Below are 22500 nucleotides of genomic sequence, written 5' to 3'. Positions count from 1 at the left end.
AAAAGAAAGGAACTTCATTTAAGTGTTCAATCGTTCTAGTGCTGGAGCACTAATTGGGGACACACTGTCAACGGAAACAAACAATTTTACGCAAATCAACTGCCAAATGTTCGTTTTGAGAAGAGGGGAAGACCGGAGTACCCGGAGAAAAATCTCCAATAATATTACTGCTCCAATAATATTACTGCTTTTTGGCGTTATCCTTGCCGTAGCCGTCGTCGCCGTTTCTTACACTACCTATTGCAGGTCATTGTTTCATCACACTGCTAACATTAGGCACACCCTCCACTTAAATTACCACATTTGTGGTAATGACAAGGCGAGGAATACAATACAACTGTCGATCTTTCACTCTTTGTACGTTACTTCTCCAACTTTTTACAACGCGAACAGAACGGACGGAATAAACTCAAAGTGAAGAGGATCGCGCAAATACTCATTTTTAATTGACATTTTTCTTGGGGTGCTTACTAACATTTTATTAGTTTTTACTTTTTAATTAATTTAAATTACAATATTTTGAGATCCTGTATTTACGATGCAAGGACAATGCTGTGCTCCTTGGTGTTGAGATAAAACAGTCTACAATACCTGAAGAAGGCGCTTTCTGGTTTTCATTATAGACTTTAAGATCTACGACGGCGTCGTTGACGAAAGCGTCACTTCAAAATATAACTTTGCAATATCGTAAGGTTTTCGTGATTAAAATTTAAAAAATGGTAGGAGCGGTTTCAGAGTAAATATAGAGAATGAAACGTTTATATTTGCAAGCTCGCGTTGTCGTCAAAACCTTAAATTTGGCGATTTCACGTCGTTGTTGTGGAGAGTACCGCAAAATTCTGTGTTAAAATGCGTGCCTCTTGTTGTTTTGAAGCGTTCTCGTCGACGACCGCGTCGTGGATCTTAAAGGTGCTGTTACACTGTGCTGTTTTTCGTGCAACTTGTCTCGCAACGCCATTGTGAGACAAGTTTCACAAATCGTTGCCCAATGTAATATACCTTGCAACGGCCAAAAACGTTGCGAGACCACTTGAAGAAACCGTTGCGGAAAGTAGAATTGAGTTCTACTTTCCGCAACAATTGCAACGAAGTCTTTAGGCATTGCGCAGCGTAACACCTATCCTGCAACTTCTGTCGCAACGGTCAGCGGCACTACCCAATGAAAATGTTCCTTTAACCTCATTTGATCATCGAAACGAGACAAGTTGCATGGAAGCTTGTTTCGTAATGTGAGAACGTTTGTAGAAATGGCGTTGCGAGATAAGTTGCACAGTGTAACAGCGCCTTAAATTCCCTATTCTTTTGTGGCACTTCCAGGCGGGGACGTCTCTGGATTATCAAGGCGAGTGGAAATGTTGGCGGACGAACTTCCTACAGGACGTTTGACTGTGACGACAGAAAAGATCTTCTTGTACTCCGTGCGGAATGCACTATTCATAACGCCATAAATAAATGGGTTGATTGCACTGCTTAAGAGCCAAAGAGATGTCGCCACGAGGTAAACCTTTTTGGTGGGGATAATTTTCGCTAGTACAAGATTATTTGTCCAAAATGCAGAAGAGTAAATATAAGAAATGCACTGATGTTCTTGTTAGATATTTTTATTTAAATATAAATACTTATACTGTTTCTAGGTTTATGGGGTTGGGTAGGTGGTTGAACCTTGTAGGGGATGTTACATGCTTTTGTTCTAACAGCTGTAGATATTCTATATCTACAAGTCTTGAAATAAATAAATTAATTAATTAATTAAGTAATTAAAGCCGACATAAACGATTTGTTTGATAAATCATAACCATTATATTTTTCTCAAATTTGAGTGGTTATTGTGTAGTGCTGTAATCGGACACTGTAATCAGTCATATTAAGTGCACTCAGCTTAATCCACCAATCACAGAATTTATCACAACAACCACTTAACAACAATCAAACTGGGGATTTTCCAAAATGGACGAATTTGTAACATTAGACAGTGAAAAAGGAATGCATCGGAAATTGTAATGGTTATGATTAATTGGAAAAAAGGACTTCGTGTCGTCCAATTCCGAGTTCGGTCTGTAATCATACTCGTGATTAAACAAATCGGACTCCCGCTACGCGGTCGTCCGATTTTGTTAATCACTCGTGCGAGTACTAACCGAATTGGACTCCACTCAGTCCTATTACCGTTATTAATCAATTTCAGAAATACTCATAATTATGAAACGGGTGAATAAACAAAACCACAAATGATGCATTTCCTGTCCTACGTATTTCGCATTGGATTGACAAATATCAACAATGAAATTGTATTCTACGGGATATTTCTTTCTACAAAGCGCATTTACCACACTTACTACATGTATATACTCAACAGAATATCGCGTTTCTGATTGGTCAATGTCGAATGTATAAATAGAACTTCTATCCATGCACACTTCATTAAAGGGGCTATGTCACGCAAAAGGCTCAAAAAGTAGAATGAAAAATTGCAATAACCACTTACAAATATCAACAATGAAATTGTATTCTACGGGATATTTCTTTCTACAAAGCGCATTTACCACACTTACTACATGTATATACTCAACAGAATATCGCCTTTCCGATTGGTCATTGTCGAATGTATAAATAGAACTTCTATCCATGCACACTATCCAAGCAAAATTATGCAATTTCATGACACCCAAAAGGCTCAAAAAGTAGAATGAAAAATTGCAATAACCACTTTAAATTGTTGAACAACATAAAAGAAATGCAGCAACAGAAAAGAGAAGCATGGATGTACATAAATGGACAAGATTGAAACGGATTGCGTTTGGGTAATCTTGAAAAAAAGTCGGCCCAACGTTTTTCAATTTTGCGGTAAATCGTTTTTGCTCAGAATCGTCTTGTTTGGGATGTCATGATAATTTTATCGGTGAAGGAATTCCACATTACCATTTTCTAGTTTTAAACTCGTGATTAACTGAAGATTTCCCCTAAACAGCCTATATTAACTCGACATAGCCCTTTTTAGGTCTCACCCCTACACAATCGAGCACATTGCTCTTCTCATTGGGAGACTAGAAATCAAAGTTTAGTGACCAAAAGTTAAACTCTCACGTTTGAGTAACTGACTCGTTTTTTGCCTGACTCGTATTCTCAAATACTCATTTTTCCCTTATTATATTTGATAAAGGAAATGCTGAGTAGAAATTATAACTCCTATTGCGAGAAGTCAACCCTTCGATAGCCATGCCAACTTAAAAATGCCACCCTCTGCTATGCCAACGACAGAGAGGTTGTCATTCTGTTTCGATGTCTTATCATAATATATGAAGCGGCTCGAAATTGCTACCAATACAGTCGCATTTCACATTGCTACTAAAATATCTGGAGGAGTCGCAACTTTGCAACTAGTTATCAACTTCTCTCGTTGGTAATAACAGAGTTTTAGCACTTGCCACTTTGCCGCTACTTTTCCTAAAATAAACAAAGTATTAAAAAAAATGTTTCGCTTTTGGCCGTGAATTTTCTTTCAATCTGAAGATATTGGGCAAAACTGTAGCGTAATTTAGGTACGATGTTACGTGCACAACGCCGAAATCCTCGATTACTCACCAATTTCAGCGGTTTCTTTACACACAAGTATTGCGGGCTCATATTTTTCTGTTAAAGTGCGACTGGACTCTCTATTAATCTCGAGCCCTGTTAGTAACGTGAGACTGCATTTTACCCAAATGTGGGCCATCTTGGATTCAAGATGTTTATGCGAACGAGGGCTATTGGTTTCAGTTTCTTTCGTCTCTGAGCGACCCTATATATATCCTACGAAACCAGTTTCGTTTGGGGTGTTGGGATTAGGAATTCGAATTTGTTAACGACTTCAAAGCCACGTGGAAGCTATGTGGCGGTGTGGTGCTGCAGCAACGCCTACACCTTTAAATATGATGGCTATGCTGTCTGTGGGTTGGTGACATTCAGTTATTAACCGAAAAAGACAACAAGGAATGAAATAAAAATGGAAATCAGAAATTTGACGAAAAATTAAAAATAAGACTTAAAACCAGTCTTGACCTTTGCTCCGTATATATCAGAAAAGAAAGGAACTTCATTTAAGTGTTCAATCGTTCTAGTGCTGGAGCACTAATTGGGGACACACTGTCAACGGAAACAAACAATTTTACGCAAATCAACTGCCAAATGTTCGTTTTGATAAGAGGGGAAGACCGGAGTACCCGAAGAAAAATCTCTCGGTGGAGAGTAGAGAACCAAAAAACTCAACCCACATATGAAGCCTAGTCTAGGAATTGAACCCGAAGCACATTGGTGGGAGAAGAGACCATTAGATGCAATTTAATCCATTCTAACGTCACATTTCAACAGAGTAAGGTTTTATCCTTAGTATTCCCACCATAGTAGTCCTGGAAGTAATAAAAAAAACATGTTAAATAACTTTTTAGACGAAAGGAAATGTATCAAGGCGCGATTGCACGTTACCGGCAAAACAAGGCAAACCACAGCGTAGTAACTAAAGATGGTATTAGGAATCTGATTTTTTAGTGACAACGGAAAACCGTTTATACGAAAGAGCATTGAAAGAGCGAAGATAAAGATTCAAATAATTTGCTACCATTAATTTCATGCAGATAAGAAACTGATTTCATAGTTTTCGTTTTAGGCTCGCAGAGGACGTGAAAAAGTGTACTTAAATGCAACACGTGCCGCACATGTGCAGCACGATCCTTTTTTTCCTCTTTTAACCAATAATATTATAATATTACTGCTTTTTGACGTTATCGTTGCCGTAGCCGTCGTCTTGTCGTCGTTTCTTAAACTCCCTATTGCAGGTCATTGTTTCATCACACTGCTAACATTAGGCACACCCTCCGCTTAAATTACCACATTTGTGGTGATGACAAGGCGAGGAATACAATACAATACAACTGTCGATCTTTCACTCTTTGTACGTTACTTCTCCAACTTTTTACAACGCGAACAGAACGGACGGAATAAACTCAAAGTGAAGAGGATCGCTCAAATACTCATTTTTAATTGACATTTTTCTTGGGGTGCTTAGCTGTCTTTGCGATTATCATTGAGTTGCTGCTGGCATCCAGGGTATGAGACCAAACAAAATATTTAACCTTTATTAAAGACAGAAGAACTTAAGTCTGCGGACATAATATGTTGTCTTATATAAGGTACAATAAAGCAATCGAGTTTTCTATTTTATCATCATAGATGCTTAGAAATATTGCAACACTTGGTGTCCCATAACGTACATAAATGACAAACTTCTTTCCTAGAATGCTGAAACCATTGTTATACCTTTAATCCATTGTCATAACAGGTTACCATAGCGACAGTTCAGCTGTTAAAACTGAACAAACACCCTTAATGTTGGCTTTAAGTGCTTGTAACTAAAAAACCAGCTTGGTGACCTTAATTTTCTATTATCGAATTTTGATCAACACGCAAAGATACAACTTTCTGAAAAGTTTAAAGATATTCTATCAAAATGGTACAGTGGCAATTTAAATTTGGAAAATTTAAGGTAGCTCTGACCCCTGTGATGGAGCTGATTGTAGCTTAATGTGTTGATCACAATTCGATGATAAACAATGAGGGTCACCTCGTTTTTGAGTTGTAAGCACTTAAAGCTAAAATTAAGGGTGTTTTAACAGGTTATACTGTTGCTATGGTAACCCTTTTATGTAAAGAGATTGACCACAACTTGTTCAACAATTGGGCATTCCTTTGATACAATTTTTATTGCATCAACTGATAAAGAGAGGTAGTATTGTCACGGAACGAATGTTGTTACATTATGGGTTGTGAAATTACCACGTGGTTTTAATAAGATCTCTTGTCTTAGAGAAGTCAGAAAGCAGGAGAGTGAATAAAAGCTGTGCGTGTGTTTTGTGAGGAAAATTGTTGTTTCATTCAGCTCTTTACAGTATTAACCCACCAAAGTATAAGTGCTGGGAAGTGCTAGAAACTTTTCCAGCCACCTTAAAATCCAAAATATGGATTAGCCAGGAGTAATTTTATAACTCACGGCGCAATTTTTCCCTTAAACTAGTCGTAAACTAGTAGACTATTTTCAGAGCCTAAAAAGGTAGCCAGACTAGGGAAAAAACTGATTTAGCAGTGATTTTTGAGTCAAAATTTTGTTTATGCAAATGAGGTCATTTTGCAAAAGTGTTGCGTAATAATGATGCCGGGAAAGCAGCAAAGCTTACTGACCCAAATTTTTCTATCCTGTTTTGGATTGAAGATGCCCTTAGGTAACTTATGACGTGTGTCTTCTTTCTTAATAGGATTACAGGTAAAAATTATGATTTCTTGAATTTGGCCTATTTTTCGTATTTTCAGGGGGGTCGAAATTTGCATATATTCAGTGCCATGCCTATCTGATCCCAATAATAATATACCCCAAAGCCATAAACGATATAAAAGTATGTTCTTAGTAGAAACATCCTAGACTATTAGATTTTCTTTGAACTTTCTGCTTTTATCGTAATGGGACTTGGAAGTCAACTCTCACATGGGTGTTTTTTTGTACTCTGAGACTCCAAAATGGGACCCCCTAAAAAATTGAAAGGAAGAAAGAGTAAAGACAAATAAAACCGGATTTAGAAATAACTCATCAAGGTCAATGTCATCACCAAGTTTCATTGAATTTGGCTAACCCCCATTTCCAGGGTCTGACACGCTTTCTCTGTCAGGGCGTCTTAAATGCGTGCAGCACGATCCTTTTTTCCTTTTTTAATCAATAATATTACTGCTTTTTGACGTTATCCTTGCCGTAGCCGTCGTCTCGTCGTCGTTTCTTAAACTCCCTATTACAGGTCATTGTTTCATCACACTGCTAACATTAGGCACACCCTCCGCTTAAATTACCACATTTGTGGTGATGACAAGGCGAGGAATACAATACAATACAACTGTCGATCTTTCACTCTTTGTACGTTACTTCTCCAACTTTTTACAACGCGAACAGAACGGACGGAATAAACTCAAAGTGAAGAGGATCGCGCAAATACTCATTTTTAATTGACATTTTTCTTGGGGTGCTTACTAACATTTTATTAGTTTTTCCTTTTTAATTTAAATTACAATATTTTAAGATCTTGTATTTACGATGCAAGGACAATGCTGCGCTCCTTGATAAAACAGTCTACAATACCTGAAGAAGGCGCTTTCTGGTTTTCATTATAGACTTTAAGATCTACGACGGCGTCGTTGACGAAAGCCGTGTCACTTTAAAATATAACTTTGCAATATCGTAAGGTTTTTGGTGATTAAAATTTAAAAAATGGCACGAGCGGTTTCAGAGTATATACATTTGTAAGCTCGCGTTGTCGTCAAAACCTCAAATTTGGCGATGTCACGTCGTTTTTGTGAAGAGTACCCCAAAATTCTGTGTTAAAATGCGTGCCTCTTGTTGTTTTGAAGCGTTCTCGTCGACGACCGCGTCGTGGATCTTAAAGGTACTGTTACACTGTGCTGTTTTTCGTGCAACTTGTGTCGCAACGCCATTGCGAGACAAGTTGCACAAATCGCTGCCCAATGTGCTATACCTTGCAACGGCCAAAAATGTTGCGACACCACTTGAAGAAACCGTTGCTGAAAGTAGAATTGAGTTCTACTTTCCGCAACAGTTGCAAAGAATTTTTTAGGAATTGCGCAGTGTAACACCTGTCCTGCAACTTCTGTCGCAACGGTCAGCGGCACTACCCAATGAAAATGTTCCTTTAACCTCATGTGATCATCGAAACGAGACAAGTTGCATGGAACCTTGTTTCGTAATGTGAGCACGTTTGTAGAAATGGCGTTGCGAGATAAGTCGCACAGTGTAACAGCGCCTTGAAGTCCCTATTCTTTTGTGGAACTTCCAGGCGGGGACGTCTCTGGATTATCAAGGCAAGTGGAAATGTTGGCGGACGAACTTCGTACAGGACGTTTCACTGTGACGACAGACAAGACCTTCTTGTACTCCGTGCGGAATGTACTATTCATAACGCCATAAATAAATGGGTTGATTGCACTGCTTAAGAGCCAAAGAGATGTTGCCACGAGTAAAACCTGACAAAAAAATATGGGTCCAACATCAATTTTCGCTACTTGGTACTTGCGTCCGCTCAAGTAATTTTGTAAGTTTTTGTCATTGGACACTTTGACGCAAGTCGGAAGAGGCTCTCAACTCAACGACTATGTTGTGAACTTATCAATGAATAACCCGGGAAGGATTTCCTGGTGACCTTACAGGAATCGAACTTATTCGCACTTTCCAATTCTGTGGCAATGAATTACAACCAAGCAATAATTGAAAACTAATTTAAGCATTTATTCGCAGTAGTCACACAGTACAATGCAGGGGCAAAACACAATAATTATGCAAATAATGGCAAATTACATCGAAAGTGGACATTAATTTCGCCGGAAGCTTCTTCAGTTTTTCAGTTTTATTACTCGGTTTAGCTTATGTTGTTATACATCAAGAATAAGTAATAAACAATAAGGGGGAAATGTACAAAATACACAGTGAAAATATAATTATAATAAAACTCTCAAATAATCAGATCAATTTGAGATCTAAATTGGAAACAGACAGAGTTTACAAGATGCCGCTGGGAGCAGGTGCCAGCCTATAACAGTGACGCGGTGGTTTTTCTTTCTTGTCATTTATTTCTTGTTACAACCTTTTGCATGCCCTTTCGCTTCCAGAAAATAAAAACTTTCTCATTTGTGAAATTAGTTTCCATTAAAAATTTTTGCCTTATTCAAAGTAACAACTGCCCGGCCTTATAATAAAAAAGCAAATCTCCATACTGAGCCCTTACAAAAACACACGCATAAAGATCTTAGACATTATTCTGCACAGATAGATTCCAATTCGTCGTTTCATTGTCGGAGATTAACATTTGTGGTGAGGAAAGAACTACAGGCCATAGAGAAAAATTTTAGCGTTAATCTCACCTGGCGTGGAAGGAGAAGTGGGTTAATCTTACCCATGGTGTGCATTATTTCTGCTGGGATCCAGCAAAGCGTGAACGAAAGAACGATGGTTGCCACTGCTTTGGATACAGACACTTCCTCATGATGGCATCCTTGGCGTAGGTTTGTGGCGACTTCTGCGTTGTGTTGTGATACGGCGCGGAACATCTTCCAATAGCACACCACAATTACCACGTACGCCACTATGAAGGAACCATAAAGCCAAGCGTTGAAGCCGTATATGGCTCCGGGAGACATCATTCGCCTCCAGCACAAGAGGTACCCAGGGCAGAAGAAGAAATCGTCCAGAGACAGCACGTTGGGGAGGCCATTGATAAAAAGCGCTAGAACCCACACGAAGGCTATTATGAACAGGGTCCGCTTCTTGGTGAATATCCTGTTGTAGAGGCTCCTTCTCACGACACAAACGTACCGATTAAAGGCTGTCATAGCCATGAGATAGATCGACACCTGGGCCAGAACTGACATCAGGAATGCATGTGCCTTACAGACCGTGTCACTGAAACGCCTTTTACTGTGGACAACGGCGTCTATCGGCAGCGGCATGACAAGTGTGGCAGTTAGCAGGTCTGTGAAGGCGAGTGACACGATGAACATTGTCGTGGGATTATGGAGCCTGGCGTTTCGGTAAATGATGTAGCAAAGGATGGCATTTCCAATAAGGGCAACGATATCAATGGTTATTAAAACTATCGATTCTATTACGACGGTTACTTTCGTCCGGGCTTCAAGTTGCGCCTGTAAAATAGCAAGAATATCGACGCTCATGTTCGACGTTCATGTTCCCAGCTGACAAGGACTCGACTCATATTGGTATAAATCCGCAGCAATTAAAGAGTGCGGCCTGAGACACTTAAGCAGTTAAAATAGTTTGTTCACGAGAACAATTTGAATGAAAGACTTGAAATTATTAGCAATGACGCCGGTATAGTTAGATAAAATCAGAAGTCGACCGTACACTGCCCATAAACCAACCGTTCTACAGTTAATTAGAAGTGCGAAATTCCAGATGTTAGGCGTTTTATGATGATCCCAGGCTCACGTAATGGACCCTTCCGCTATTAATCTTTTTATGTTATCTTTCTTTAGTCCCGGTCTTTATTATAATTTTGTTGTCTGCGCTGATTGGCTGCCGTCCAGGTGATTATTAAGCGATAATCACCTAAGAGGTTTTTCCAAAAATGGCCGCAAGTCGTTTTGTCGAGGTGACAGACGAAGAAATTAATTGTCTTAAATAAAATGCATATCTTTCAAATAATCACCTACGTAATTATACTAAAACAATTATTCACCTCAGGTAATGTGAATATCGGTGAATAAAAACCTCGACTTCGTCTCGGTTTTTATTCACCAGTATTCGCCTTGCCTTCGGCGAATAATAATTGTCAAACATGCTTTTTATGCCCGCTGACCACTTTTAACATATTCTAACTTCGCTCTCACTTATAGGCAGCAGTAGAAATAAAGGTGTGACGAGACTTTGAGAATATAATTTTGGGTGATGCTGACCTACTGTCAAAATCGTCACGCTGGAAATATGTAAAACAGGGGCACTTGATATCAATCAAAAGCAGCAGGGAAGTTTTCAGCCCGGTAAACGAATGATTGAAGAGTGAATTTTTCGGCAAGAGACTTGATGGCCCAACTGTTGTAGGTCAAACCAGAGCTTATCGAGAGTCAAGCCTTTGACTAATAGGCCTTATTCACGATAGCCGCCATGTTGGTTTTAAAATTGTCATGCAAATTAGCCATCATGTGTTATGCTGGGGGGCAAACATTGGAAAAAAGGCAAATTGCGGAAAATCGGCTCGTCGAAATATTGAAATAACATTACTTGAAATACATTGTAGAATTTAGAATTAACTACCTTTTATAATAATTTTTATATCTTTGATTGCCTTTGACAATTTGACTTTCTACTTCGTTATCTCCTCATTTTTCACTAAAAAAAAACATCGAAGTAACTTGTGTAATCGTTCTCTTTTACTACTTACCTAAGAAACATTCAATGAACGTGAAACAAATCATCTGTGTGGCTAAGATGTTCGTTATAACCTCTCGAACTTGTGTTGTTTGCCCCCTCAGAAATGTGTAGCTAATTTGCATGATAATAGCAAATTCAACATGGCGGCCATCGTGAATAAGGTCTATTTTAATCAGGATCGACCAAATGAAGAAAATTGGCTTTAAAGTCGATTTAGCTAGGAATAACTGAACTAAGTTCAACAAATTTTGTCTTGGAATTAGCTGGCACTGCCCTTTCCTCGACGGAAGACTGACTAAAAACGTTCATGTAAGTTGGCAGATTGCGGCGAGGTGGCGCGACATTGTAGCCTGAGGAAACTCAAAATTATTATGATAATAATGTTTTTATAATTTATGCTTTTAACGAAGGCTGAGTCGAAACTTAGGCGTGCTACAGCCGACTAAAACGCCAATGATTGTTTTGTACTTAAAGGGACACGGTCAGCTGTTCCACATGAGCACTGAACACGATTTTTAGCTATTTCGTTAGACAAGTTACCTTAAATGATCACGTAATATAAGTAAAATTATAAAACGAAACAGGTTTTCAGTTATAGACTTCAAATCTAATGAAAACCCGAGAGGATTAAAACAGATTTCAAGCAGATAAACTTCACGTGCAATTTGATTTTCGTGTTTCAAACTAATTAGTAAAACTAGTGTCCAGGTCGGGACGGTACCAACGCTGACTGTGTCCCATGGTGCCTACTATTATTATTGCGCATAAGTTCTGCGCCTTTCAAGATACTCGGGTTTCCTATGGGCGGTGCGTTCTTTTGCACGGCTTAAAGGGAAAGTACGGTCTAGAAAAAGTCTCTCTAAATTACTAAAACTTATCCCCAGGAATTAGAAAATAATTGCCGTTTTGTCCAGTTCCCCGTAGAAATGTGACAAGTGCACTTCGAAGTTGCCTCTTTCGTGACTTGGATAGCGCCATCTTGGATATGACGTGTTACCAAGTTCTTCGTTCCCCGATACTTTCTCAATGTGGTGTGACCTTTCTCAGTCTCCATTCAAATGTAAAATGAACTTGTGGTTCAATAGCGCTGTCAAACTAGTCACGAACATTTCACAAGTACTTCACAATTGTTTTGCTTTTGTACAATCAGTGGTAGAGGGACATAGTCACGGAAACAAAGGAAATTATGTTTGAACTGATTAATTTTGTCATTTAAACTGATGGATCGAGTAAGACAGATGAACGTTTACTGGTTACTTTATCCAAAGAATAAACGCACGAACACCAACGCACTAAAGAGAAAAGAATACTCAGACACCAAGTTCTAGGAGAATATTGGATGTGGGTCGGTCGAACGACATCATACCCCTATCGAAGGCGAAACAAAAAATTTCCTGAGTAAAAATAAAAATAATTATTTAAAGAAAATGCTTTGTTTATAATGGAAGTGCACTTATCTATCAAATTTCAGCTTCACCGCGTTACAGACGCAAGGGAAATATACCATTAGGTTTATTTTGGAAGTCTCGGCCGCACACCGTCGTAACATTACAAGTGTGAATAATGGTTAAAAGCCGCAACTATTGGCGACCATAAATTAAATAAAACAGTCATGTTTCACACATAATACAGAAGGGGAAATACAAAACTAGCGGCATTGCTGGATACGAAAAATCAAAACCCTATAGGAAAAATGGAAACGTATTCCCTAACCAAAGTCAGTGCCGCAAACAGTTCGGGGTTTAAAGGTATCTAATTGCGTAACAGATGATGTATAAGATTAAGAGCATAAATGAAGCTTAACCACAATTGCAAGTTAGGCCTATAATGGCTCGGCAGCATTTGAGCATCGGTGAAACGTTGCAAACTTGACTAAGCTATAAGAAAAGCCACAGGAAGCACTGAATTGGCAATCGCATTCTAGAAGACGAATACGCAAGGAGCCGCCCAATGATAACAATTGGGGCTAAATTAAAAACAGAGGCCGCACAAAAACTTTCCTCTCTAGGTAAGAGACATGAGCCAGCTAGAGAAATGAAGAACCCATCCCGGTTTCGTCATAGCACGAAGCAACTGGGAGAATTATTACTCCCCCTGGATGAGATGCTAGTCCATCCTACCCATTTATACACCTGGGTGAAGAGAGACAGTGTGGACCCTTGGAATCGGGAGATCGGCGCGCTAACCACTACGCCACTGTGCCTCCACTTTGTAGAGATAGTGAACTTGATGAACGTTATTTAAAGTGCCCCAGTGACCAAAAATCAATTCTTATGTTTTCTTTGGATTTCAAAACTATGTTAGTTAAACACTAGGCGACCAAAATTTCAAAAAGACACCTGTTTATTTTAACTGGAATTTTCATATTTAATGGTCCGTCATTATTAACTTTAAGATCTTGAGAGAGCTGAATCGAGAAGAAAATGGCGTAAAAGGCTCACTAGTTTATGAATGCAATACGTGTGTATGTTGTCGGTCAAATCCAGTCTCAGGTTGAATCCGTTTTACCGAGGCTAAATCAGTGATCCTCATTTTACTTAGGTTGAATATGCACTCTACGTAGTTCAAAGCAGCTATCAACTCCCGAAAAAGGACTGAAAACACCTATACCTTCCCTCAAGTTCTGTCTTACGCATCTCAGCACATCTTCACAAAGTTTGGTATCACCTTATCGGTTTTTGTATTAATTATTATTAGTTTCAACATAGTACTCGAACTCGGCCCCTCCAGATCTATTGTCCTGTGTCTTCACTACTACACTACGACGACGAACACGCTCAACCAGGAGCCATAATTATCCTTGATTATGGCTCCTGGCTCAATCCAACACAGTTCTTTTCATTATTTACTTTTGTGTAATAAGTCAACTGATATCCATGTGTGATAACCAAAACTAATCAAAACCTGACCCTAATTTGTCTCCAAGCTTAATTTAGTCTCCAAAAAAGTTTCTTCAATTCATCTGAGTGCGTATTCAACTTAAGTAAATTTAAGGTGAAAATGGATTCAACCTGAAAACGGATTTTACCGGCAAAATGTACGCCGCAAAATTAATATGCAGCACCGGAGTTTTGGGCTTACAGGCTTTTAAACTCGCGTTTATAATACGCTGCATTCACACGCTCAAATTTTAAGCAAGTGAGCCTTTGACGTCAATTTTCCCTGGATCCAGTCTTCAGGGGGTACTATAGGTCAGTTTTGAACGTGAGTGGTGGCCGAACGTGAAATCCAAAACTGACACCCAAAGTAAACGGCCTTTGGATAAAAATCAAAGCTCAAAATTTTGCCAGTCAAGTGTTAAGCAAACACACTTTCAAAATCTGAAGGAAAAAGGAGGTGATTTTTTGGATCACAGGGGCACTTTTAAGCGTCATGTGTATTTAGCGCTGAGGCACTAATTGGGGACACTGAACAGAACGTAAATCAAATCAAACAACTAGAGCGGTTTTCAATTGAGTGTCGAAAGTAATTAGCGAATTGCTTTGGATTTGCATTACTTCACTCAGTGATTGGTTCAAAGTTCTGGCGCCCTTTTTTCAACCAATCATAAGTGAAACCAAAACCAATCGTGGCTCGAGCGTGCAAATTCTCCCGCGCTTTGTGTCGGCTACGTGTAATTTCTTCGAGTTTCGATTGGTTTATTGTATTTAGCGCTGAGGCACTAAATGGGGACACTACAGAAATTAAATCAAATCAAATTAGAGGTTGGTTTTTGCGGAGAGCGGAAAACCGGAGAAAAAACCCCTCGAAGCCGAATAGAGAACCAACAATCTCAACCCACATATGACGCCAAGTCTGAGAATCGAACACGGGGCACATTTGTGCGAGATGAGAGCTCTCACCACTGCGCCATCCCTGCTGTCCACGAGGCTCCCCACGAGTCGAGGAAGGGGAGTCAGGGTGGTTTAGTGGTCATCAACCGCGCCTGTCACCTCTGTGACTCGGGTTCAACCCTGGCCTAGGGGTGTATGTGGGCTGATTTTCAGTCGATCTCAATCTGACTCGAGGGTTTTTCTCCAGGTACTCCGGTTCTCCTCCCACCTCAAAATCGACTCCCAGTCAATTACATCTGGCTGGGTTTGCGGTGCTCCGAGATCACACATGGATCGTATGGCGGCAGCCTTGCGGCGCCTTCACATGCATTCGGTTCGATCCCGTTGAGCCGGTTGATCCTGAAAAGCTCTTGTAGGGGAACGGCCAACTAACCACATTTACGAGACGATTTATTACTGGACTTTCAGTTGCAAAGATATAAAGATAGGAGTGGTTGATTCTTTTATTCACAAACGACTGAAAATTTCAGTAGAGGAGAACAATATTGAAAAAAGGCAGAAAACAGCTGCAATAAGGAGGCTCGACACATTCAAAGCGTCCGCTGAGGAACTCGTTTTAGTGGAAAACTCCACACACTCATTATAATCATCGAAATCAATTTTTGTAATAGCGCAAATTTGCGCAGTTTTGCAATATTTATCGCAATGTTCTCCCCCAGCGCTCACTGAGTTGTAGAGGTAGTACTTATCGAAGTTTGTGTTCTTTTGATCTTGAAACGTCTGCACCAGCGAGTGAAGGGACTGCGGGCTCACATTTGAAATGTTAAAGGCTTCCGTCGCTTTGTATTCTATCAACCAATCAGGTTTGTCCATTAGGTTTGCATACGTTAGGTTTGTAAAGTACTGCCAAGTATCCTAAGCAAAAAGCAGTAGGAGTGAGGCGAGAAAACGATGGAAGATTCGGAAACTATACAAAGTTTACGTGTAAAGAGACGTGGGTTTTTCAACGATAAACAGAACTACTATATTATTTGCATTTAAACTTTGTTTAGAGCTATGAACCATTTGAAATCAAAGAATCACCTACCTTGAGCTACACAGAATTTCTCTAGACTACTCTATCGCTGTGTTTCCATAGCAACTTCCGTATTGCACTCCTTAGCCTGTTCTTGGCTCGCACTCACGTGATTAGACGGCCTTGTTGGTGTACAAAACCAAAGCAAAATGCCGCTCGAATTTTTGCTGCGAAGCCTTAGCGAAGCAGCAACACTATTTCCGACTGACAGTGTGGGGCCTGGGCGCTTTATAATCTGAGATCTCTCTCGATCCGATTTTTTTCGGTGGCGATAATTTTGAGTAGCTGCAGTACGGTGTCAGCGGCAGTAGTTTCCGAATTGTGCGTGCTCAGCCCACTTGGTTGCCCACTGATTTATCGTCGATCAGGTGGGTTTATTATAGTTTTTTCAACAGTGTTATATCATGCTAAACGCAGTGTTATCATGCTAAACGCAATTTTATCGATCGCTGGAAGTAGTCATCAAGGTCACGAACGTTTTAGTGAAATTTCTAGGGAAAGGCAATGCTCCTTTTTCAGTTTTTCAGCGCTGTTGTGTGCACAGTCGTTTCCAGTGCAGCACTGGGATACTGCTAAAGTTGACCAAATTTTAATCGAAGGAGACAGGATGTTCTTGAATGCTCTTGAAAGTCAAAGAATTCCAGACACAGACACGTTGTCCCCCTGATTTACCTGCCAAATCAAGCTCGCTTGACAGTCATATTTAAAGGAGAACACTCACTTCAGTATGATTAGATTTGTTCACATTGTGTTTCGAAAAACTCTTTGTCTATTTGGAGAACATTGATACCACGTTTTCTTTCTGTTACATTGTTATTACATGACTAGGAGAATATGTGGAATAAAACAAGTTATTATGGACTAGTTGCATTCTTTTGTTGATTACCTATTATGTTTACAACCTTTCCTTCCCTTGCTATCACTAGCTTTCTTCATTTTTCATATTGAGGCATTACTTTCACTCAATGTGCAACAAAATGTCCAGGAATCAATTGTTATTATAAACATCAGACATCATCTTTGTTATTGTTACCTCTATTTTTATAATTCACTTCGCAGCACTTCGCTTGCTATAAGTAACTTCTAGTCAACAATAATAGAACCAAGTTACCAAAAGACTTTTTTGCTATTATTCAGTACACTAACTTGGCCTCCATGAGGTCACGTGCATGCCAAGAATTCCGGGTCTTTCTGCAGGTCATCGTTCCGACCTGATTCAAAACTCAAATCATGATTACTATGTTAAAACCAAAACTCTTTATAAAATAATTAGGATAGTACGCGCATTCTCATTGGCCAATAGCTGTGTTTAGGTGAGAGTATGGAAACACGGCTGTGACATCACACGAATTTTGATTGGTTATATGCCGTCAGACGCTCGTTTTGATTGGTTGCTAGGAAATGAGAGCGCGTATCACGAAAACGTGTTTCAATCAAGAATCTTCCTTCATTTGTTTTCTTCATTTGTCTCTTGAATTTCACGAACTTTGGAATTGAATAGGTGCCCTCTCTAGCTAGATTATTCTTAAAGGCGACATAAAGCAAGTGATTTGTGAAATTTAAGCTGACATAAACCATTTGTTTGATTAATCATAACCATTTTAATTTCTCAAATCCGATTGGTGCATTAACTGCTTTATTTTCACTAATTGATGTGTAGGGTTGTAATCGGACAGTTACATCAGCCAATCATATTGAGTGCACTCAGCTTAATCCACCAATCACAGAATTTATCACCATAACCGTAGTATCAACCACTTACCGTACCAAACTGGGGATTTTCTAAAATGGACGAATTTGTAACATTGGTCAGTGAAAAAGAATGCATTTGTTTACTCGGAAATTGTAATGGTTATGATTAGTTGGTAACGGGACTTCGTTTCGTCCAATTCGGTCTGTAATCATACTCTCTAAATATAGAGAATGAAAGGTTTACATTTGTAAGCTCTGGTTGTCGTCAAAACCTCAAATTTGACTGTGATTTCACGTCGTTGTTGTGGAGAGTATTGCAAAAATTTGTGTTACAACGCGTGTCGCACGTGCAGCGCAATTATTTTCCTCATGTTGTTTTGTGGCGTAGTCGTTGACGACCGCGTCGTGGATCTTAAAGGCGCTGTTACATTGTGCACTTTATCGTACAACGTCTCTTGCAACGCCATTGCGAGACAAGTTTCACGAATCATTGCCCAATGTAACATACCTCGCAACGGCGAAAAACAGTGCGAGATCAGTTTCAGAAACCGTTGAGGAAAGTAGAATTGAGTTCTACTTTCCGCAACAGTTGCAACGAAATTTTTAGGCGTTGGCTATTTTGTAACACCTGTCCTGCAACTTCTGTCGCAACGGTTTGCGGCATTAATTAGCCAATGAAAGTGTCCCTTTAATCTTATGTGATCATCGAAACGAGACAAGTTGGATGGAACCTTGTTTCGTAATGTGAGAACGTTTGTAGAAATGGCGTTGCAAGATAAGTTGCACAGTGTAAGAGCGCCTTAAAGTCCCTGATCTTTTGTGGCACTTCCAGGCGGGGACGTCTCTGGATTATCCAGGCGAGTGGAAATGTTGGCAGACGAAACTCGTACTGGACGTTTGACTGCGACGACAGAAAAGATCTTCTTGTACTCCGTGCGTAATGCACTATTCATAACGCCATAAATAAATGGGTTGATTGCACTGCTTAAGAACCAAAGAGATGTTGCCACAAGGTAAACCTAACAAAAAAAATGTGGGTCCAACATAAATTTTCGCTACTTGGTAGTTGGGTTTGCTTAAGTAATTTGATAGGTTTTTGCCATTGGACTCTTTGACGCAAGTCAGAAGAGGCTCTCAACCAAAGGACTATGTTGTGAACTTATCAATGAATAACTGGGGAAAGATGTTCTGGTGTCTTTACAGGAATCGAACTTATTTGCACCTTCCAATTCTGGGGCAATGAGTGACAACCAAGCAATAATTGAAAACTAATTGAAGTATTTATTCGCAGTAGTGGCACAGTACACTGCAGAGGCAAAACACAATAGTTATGCAAATAATGGCAATTTGCATCGAAAATGGACATTAATTTCGCCGGAAGCTTCTTCAGTTTTTCAGTTTTATTGCTCGGTTTAGGTTGCTATACACCAAGAATAAGTGAGAAACATTAGGGGAGAAACCTACAAAATACACAGTGAAAATCTTATTATAGAAATATTCTCAATTATTAAATTCTCAACCTCGGATAATGCATTTCGCGTGCTCTGATTGGTTCACTCAATCTCGGTTATCAGCTCATATACCTTGGTTTGACCTTATATGGTAAATGATTTTGTTAAGCGTTGCTAAGCTAAAAATGTTTTCACCGTAATGCGAAATTACTCTTTGAATAAAGCCAAAAAGGAGAAAAAAACTTTTTTTCTGGAAAGTTTGGATCAATTCCGACGTTTAGAAGTACGCGAAAAGGCAAGAAATGTTTTTGTGATGAGCCTGCGTCTGTCTGACAACAAGGTATTACACAACATCGCATCAGTTCTCATCAAGTTTTTTTCGATTTCGCTCGGATTTGCTCGCTTTTTCCGCTCGTATTTCGTACTACCAAATTTTTGGAGTTGACGGAATTTAATAAAACAATTATTCAATTCGCGCTTGTTGGATATGAGGGTGGTTATAGCCAACTCGGCGCTACGCGCCTCGTTGGCTATTTACCATCTCATATCCAATGCGCGCTTATGGAATAATTGTTAAATAAACACATCAAGTTGAGATCTAAATTGGAAACAGACAGAGTTTACAAGACGCCGCTGGGAGCAGGTGCCAGCCTATGACAGTGACGCGGTGGTTGTTCTTTCTTCTCATTTATTTCTTGTTACAACCTTTTGCATGCCCTTTCGCTTCCGAAAAATATAAACTTTCTCATTTGTGAAATTAGTTTCCATTACAAATTTGTGACTTATTCAAAGTAAGAACTGTCCGGCCTTATAATAAAAGGGCAAATCTCAATATTGAACCCTTACAAAAACACACGCATAAAGATCTTAGACATTATTCTGTACAGATAGATTCCAATTCGTCATTCCATTGTCGGAGATTAACATTGGTGGTAAGGAAAGAACTACAGGCCATAGAGAACAATTTTAGCGTTATTCTTACCTGGCGTGGAGGGAGAAGTGGGTTAATCTTAACCATGGTGCGCATTACTTCTCCTGGGATCCAGCAAAGCGTGAACGACAGAACGATGGTTACCACTGCTTTTGATACGGACACTTCCTCATTATGGCATCCTTGGCGTAGGTTTGTGGCGACTTCTGCGTTGTGTTGTGATACGGCGCGGAACACCTTCCAACAGCACACTACAATTACCACGTACGCCACTGTGAAGGAACCATAAAACCAAGCGTTGAAGCCGTATATGGCTCCGGGAGACATCATTCGTCTCCAGCACACGAGGCACCCAGGGCAGAAGAAGAAATCGTCCAGAGACAGCACGTTGGGGAGACCATTTATGAAAAGCGCTACAACCCACACGAAGGCTATCATGAACAGGGTCCGCTTCTTGGTGAATATCCTCTTGTAGAGGCTCCTTCTCACGACACAAACGTACCGATTGAAGGCTGTCATAGCCATGAGATAGATCGACACCTGGGCCAGAACTGACATCACGAATGCATGTGCCTTACAGACCGTGTCACTGAAACGCCTTTTACTGTGGACAACGGCGTCTATCGTCAGCGGCATGACAAGTGTGGCAGTTAGCAGGTCTGTGAAGGCGAGTGACACGATGAACATTGTCGTGGAATTATGGAGATTGGCGTTTCGGTAAATGATGTAGCAAAGGATGGCATTTCCAATAAGGGCAACGATATCAATGGTTATTAGAACTATCGATTCTATTACGACGGTTGCTTTCGTCCGGGCTTCAAGTTGCGCCTGTAAATTAGCAAAAACCTCGACGCTGGCATCTCCTGAAAAGATGTTGTTCATGTTCCCAGCTGACAAGGACTCGACTCACATTGGTATGAATCCGCAGCAATTAAAGAGTGCGGCCTGAGACACTTAAGCAGTTAAAATTGTTTGGTCACGAGAACAATTTAAATGAAAGAGTTGAAATTATTAGCAATAATCAGAAGTCGACCGTACACTGCCCATAAACCAACCGTTCTACAGTTAATTAGAAGTACGAAATTCCAGATCTTAGGCGTTTTATGTTGATCCCATGCTCACGTAATGGACCTTTCCCCTATTAATCTTTTTATGTTATCTTTCTTTAGTCCCTGTCTTTAGTATAATTTCGTTGTCTGCGCTGATTGGCTGCCGTCCAGGTGATTATTAAGCGATAATCACCTAAGTGGTTTTTCAAAATGGCCGCAAGTCGTTTTGTCGAGGTGACAGACGAAGAAATTAATTGTCTTAAATAAAATGCATATCATATCTTTCAAATAATCACCTACGTAAGTACTAAAACAATTATTCACCTCAGGCAAGGTGACTATCGGTGAATAAAAACCTCGACTTCGTCTCGGTTTTTATTCACCAGTATTCGCTTGCTTTCGGCGAATAATAATTGTTAAACATGCTTTTTATGCCCGCTGACCACTTTTAACCTAATCTAACTTCGCTCTCACTTTTATTGTTTTAACATTGGCAGCAGTAGAAATAAAGGTGTGACGAAACTTTCAGAATATAATTTCGGGTGATGCGGAGCTACTGTCAAATCGTCACGCTGGAAATATGTAAACAGGAGCACTTGATATCAATTCGCTTTGATGGTCAAAAGCAGCAGGGAAGTTTTCAGCCCGGTAACGAATGATTAAAGAGTGAATTTTCCGGCAAGAGACTTGATGACCCAACTAGGTCAAACCAGAGCTTATCGAGAGTAAACCCTTTGACTAATTCAATCAGGATCGACCAAATGAAGAAAATTGGCTTTCAAGTCGATTTAGCTAGAATAACTGAACTAAGTTCAACAAATTTTGTCTTGGAATTAGCTGGCACTGCCCTTTCCTCGGATGGAAGACTGACTAAAAACGTTCATGTAAGTTGGCAGATTGCGGCGAGGTGGCGCGACATTGTAGCCTGAGGAAACTCAAAATTATTATGATGATAATGTTTTTATAATTTATTCTTTTAACGAAGGCTGAGTCGAAACTTAGGCGTGCTAAAGCCGACTTAAACGCCAATGATTGTTTTGGGCTCATCCTCGGTGTAAAAACCTGTGAAACTCACAGATGACGTCACACAAAGGAAACCAAAGAGCAAAAAAACACCAAACAATAACCTAACCCTACCTCGAGCTAACTAAACAAAGAAAAAGTTTCACAGGTTTTTACACCGAGGTAAACCCTTGTTTTGTACTTAAAGGGACACGGTCAGCTGTTACACATGAGCACTGAACACCATTTTTTAGCTACTTCGTTAGACAAGTTATCTTAAATGATCACGTAGGATAAGTAAATTATAAAACGAAACAGGTTTTCAGTTATAGACTTCAAATCTAATGAAAACCCGAAAGGATTAAAACAGATTTCAAGCAGGTAAACTCCACATGCAATTTGATTTCGGTTTTAAACTAATCAGTAAAACTGGTGTCCAGGTCGACACGGTACCAATGCTGGCTGTCTCCCATGGTACGTACTATTATTATTGCGCATTAGTTCTCCGCCTTTCAAGATACTCGTGTTTCCGAGGCTTATGGGTGGTGCATACTTTTG

General features: G+C 39.8%; 2 protein-coding genes across 2 annotated transcripts; both read right to left on the bottom strand.

Moving 5' to 3' along the window:
- Nucleotides 1–790: 790 nt before the first annotated feature.
- On the bottom strand, nt 791–10272 carry LOC137973847 (melatonin receptor type 1B-B-like). The gene is made up of 3 exons (XM_068820739.1): nt 8947–10272; nt 7845–8052; nt 791–1527 (listed from the first exon to the last, which is right to left on the bottom strand). The coding sequence occupies exons 1-3, from the start codon at nt 9751–9753 to the stop codon at nt 1295–1297; spliced, it is 1248 nt and encodes a 415-aa protein (XP_068676840.1). The 5' UTR covers nt 9754–10272; the 3' UTR covers nt 791–1294.
- Nucleotides 10273–16562: 6290 nt separating this feature from the next.
- LOC137981027 (melatonin receptor type 1B-B-like) lies at nt 16563–21137 on the bottom strand. The gene is made up of 2 exons (XM_068828401.1): nt 19943–21137; nt 16563–18528 (listed from the first exon to the last, which is right to left on the bottom strand). The coding sequence occupies exons 1-2, from the start codon at nt 20771–20773 to the stop codon at nt 18310–18312; spliced, it is 1050 nt and encodes a 349-aa protein (XP_068684502.1). The 5' UTR covers nt 20774–21137; the 3' UTR covers nt 16563–18309.
- Between the last annotated feature and the right edge of the window lie 1363 nt (nt 21138–22500).

Source organism: Montipora foliosa, chromosome 1, assembly GCF_036669935.1.
Source record: "Montipora foliosa isolate CH-2021 chromosome 1, ASM3666993v2, whole genome shotgun sequence".
Taxonomy (NCBI): Eukaryota; Metazoa; Cnidaria; class Anthozoa; order Scleractinia; family Acroporidae; genus Montipora; species Montipora foliosa.
Note: the sequence above shows the minus strand (reverse complement) of the source record. Positions and strands in the feature narration are given on the sequence as shown.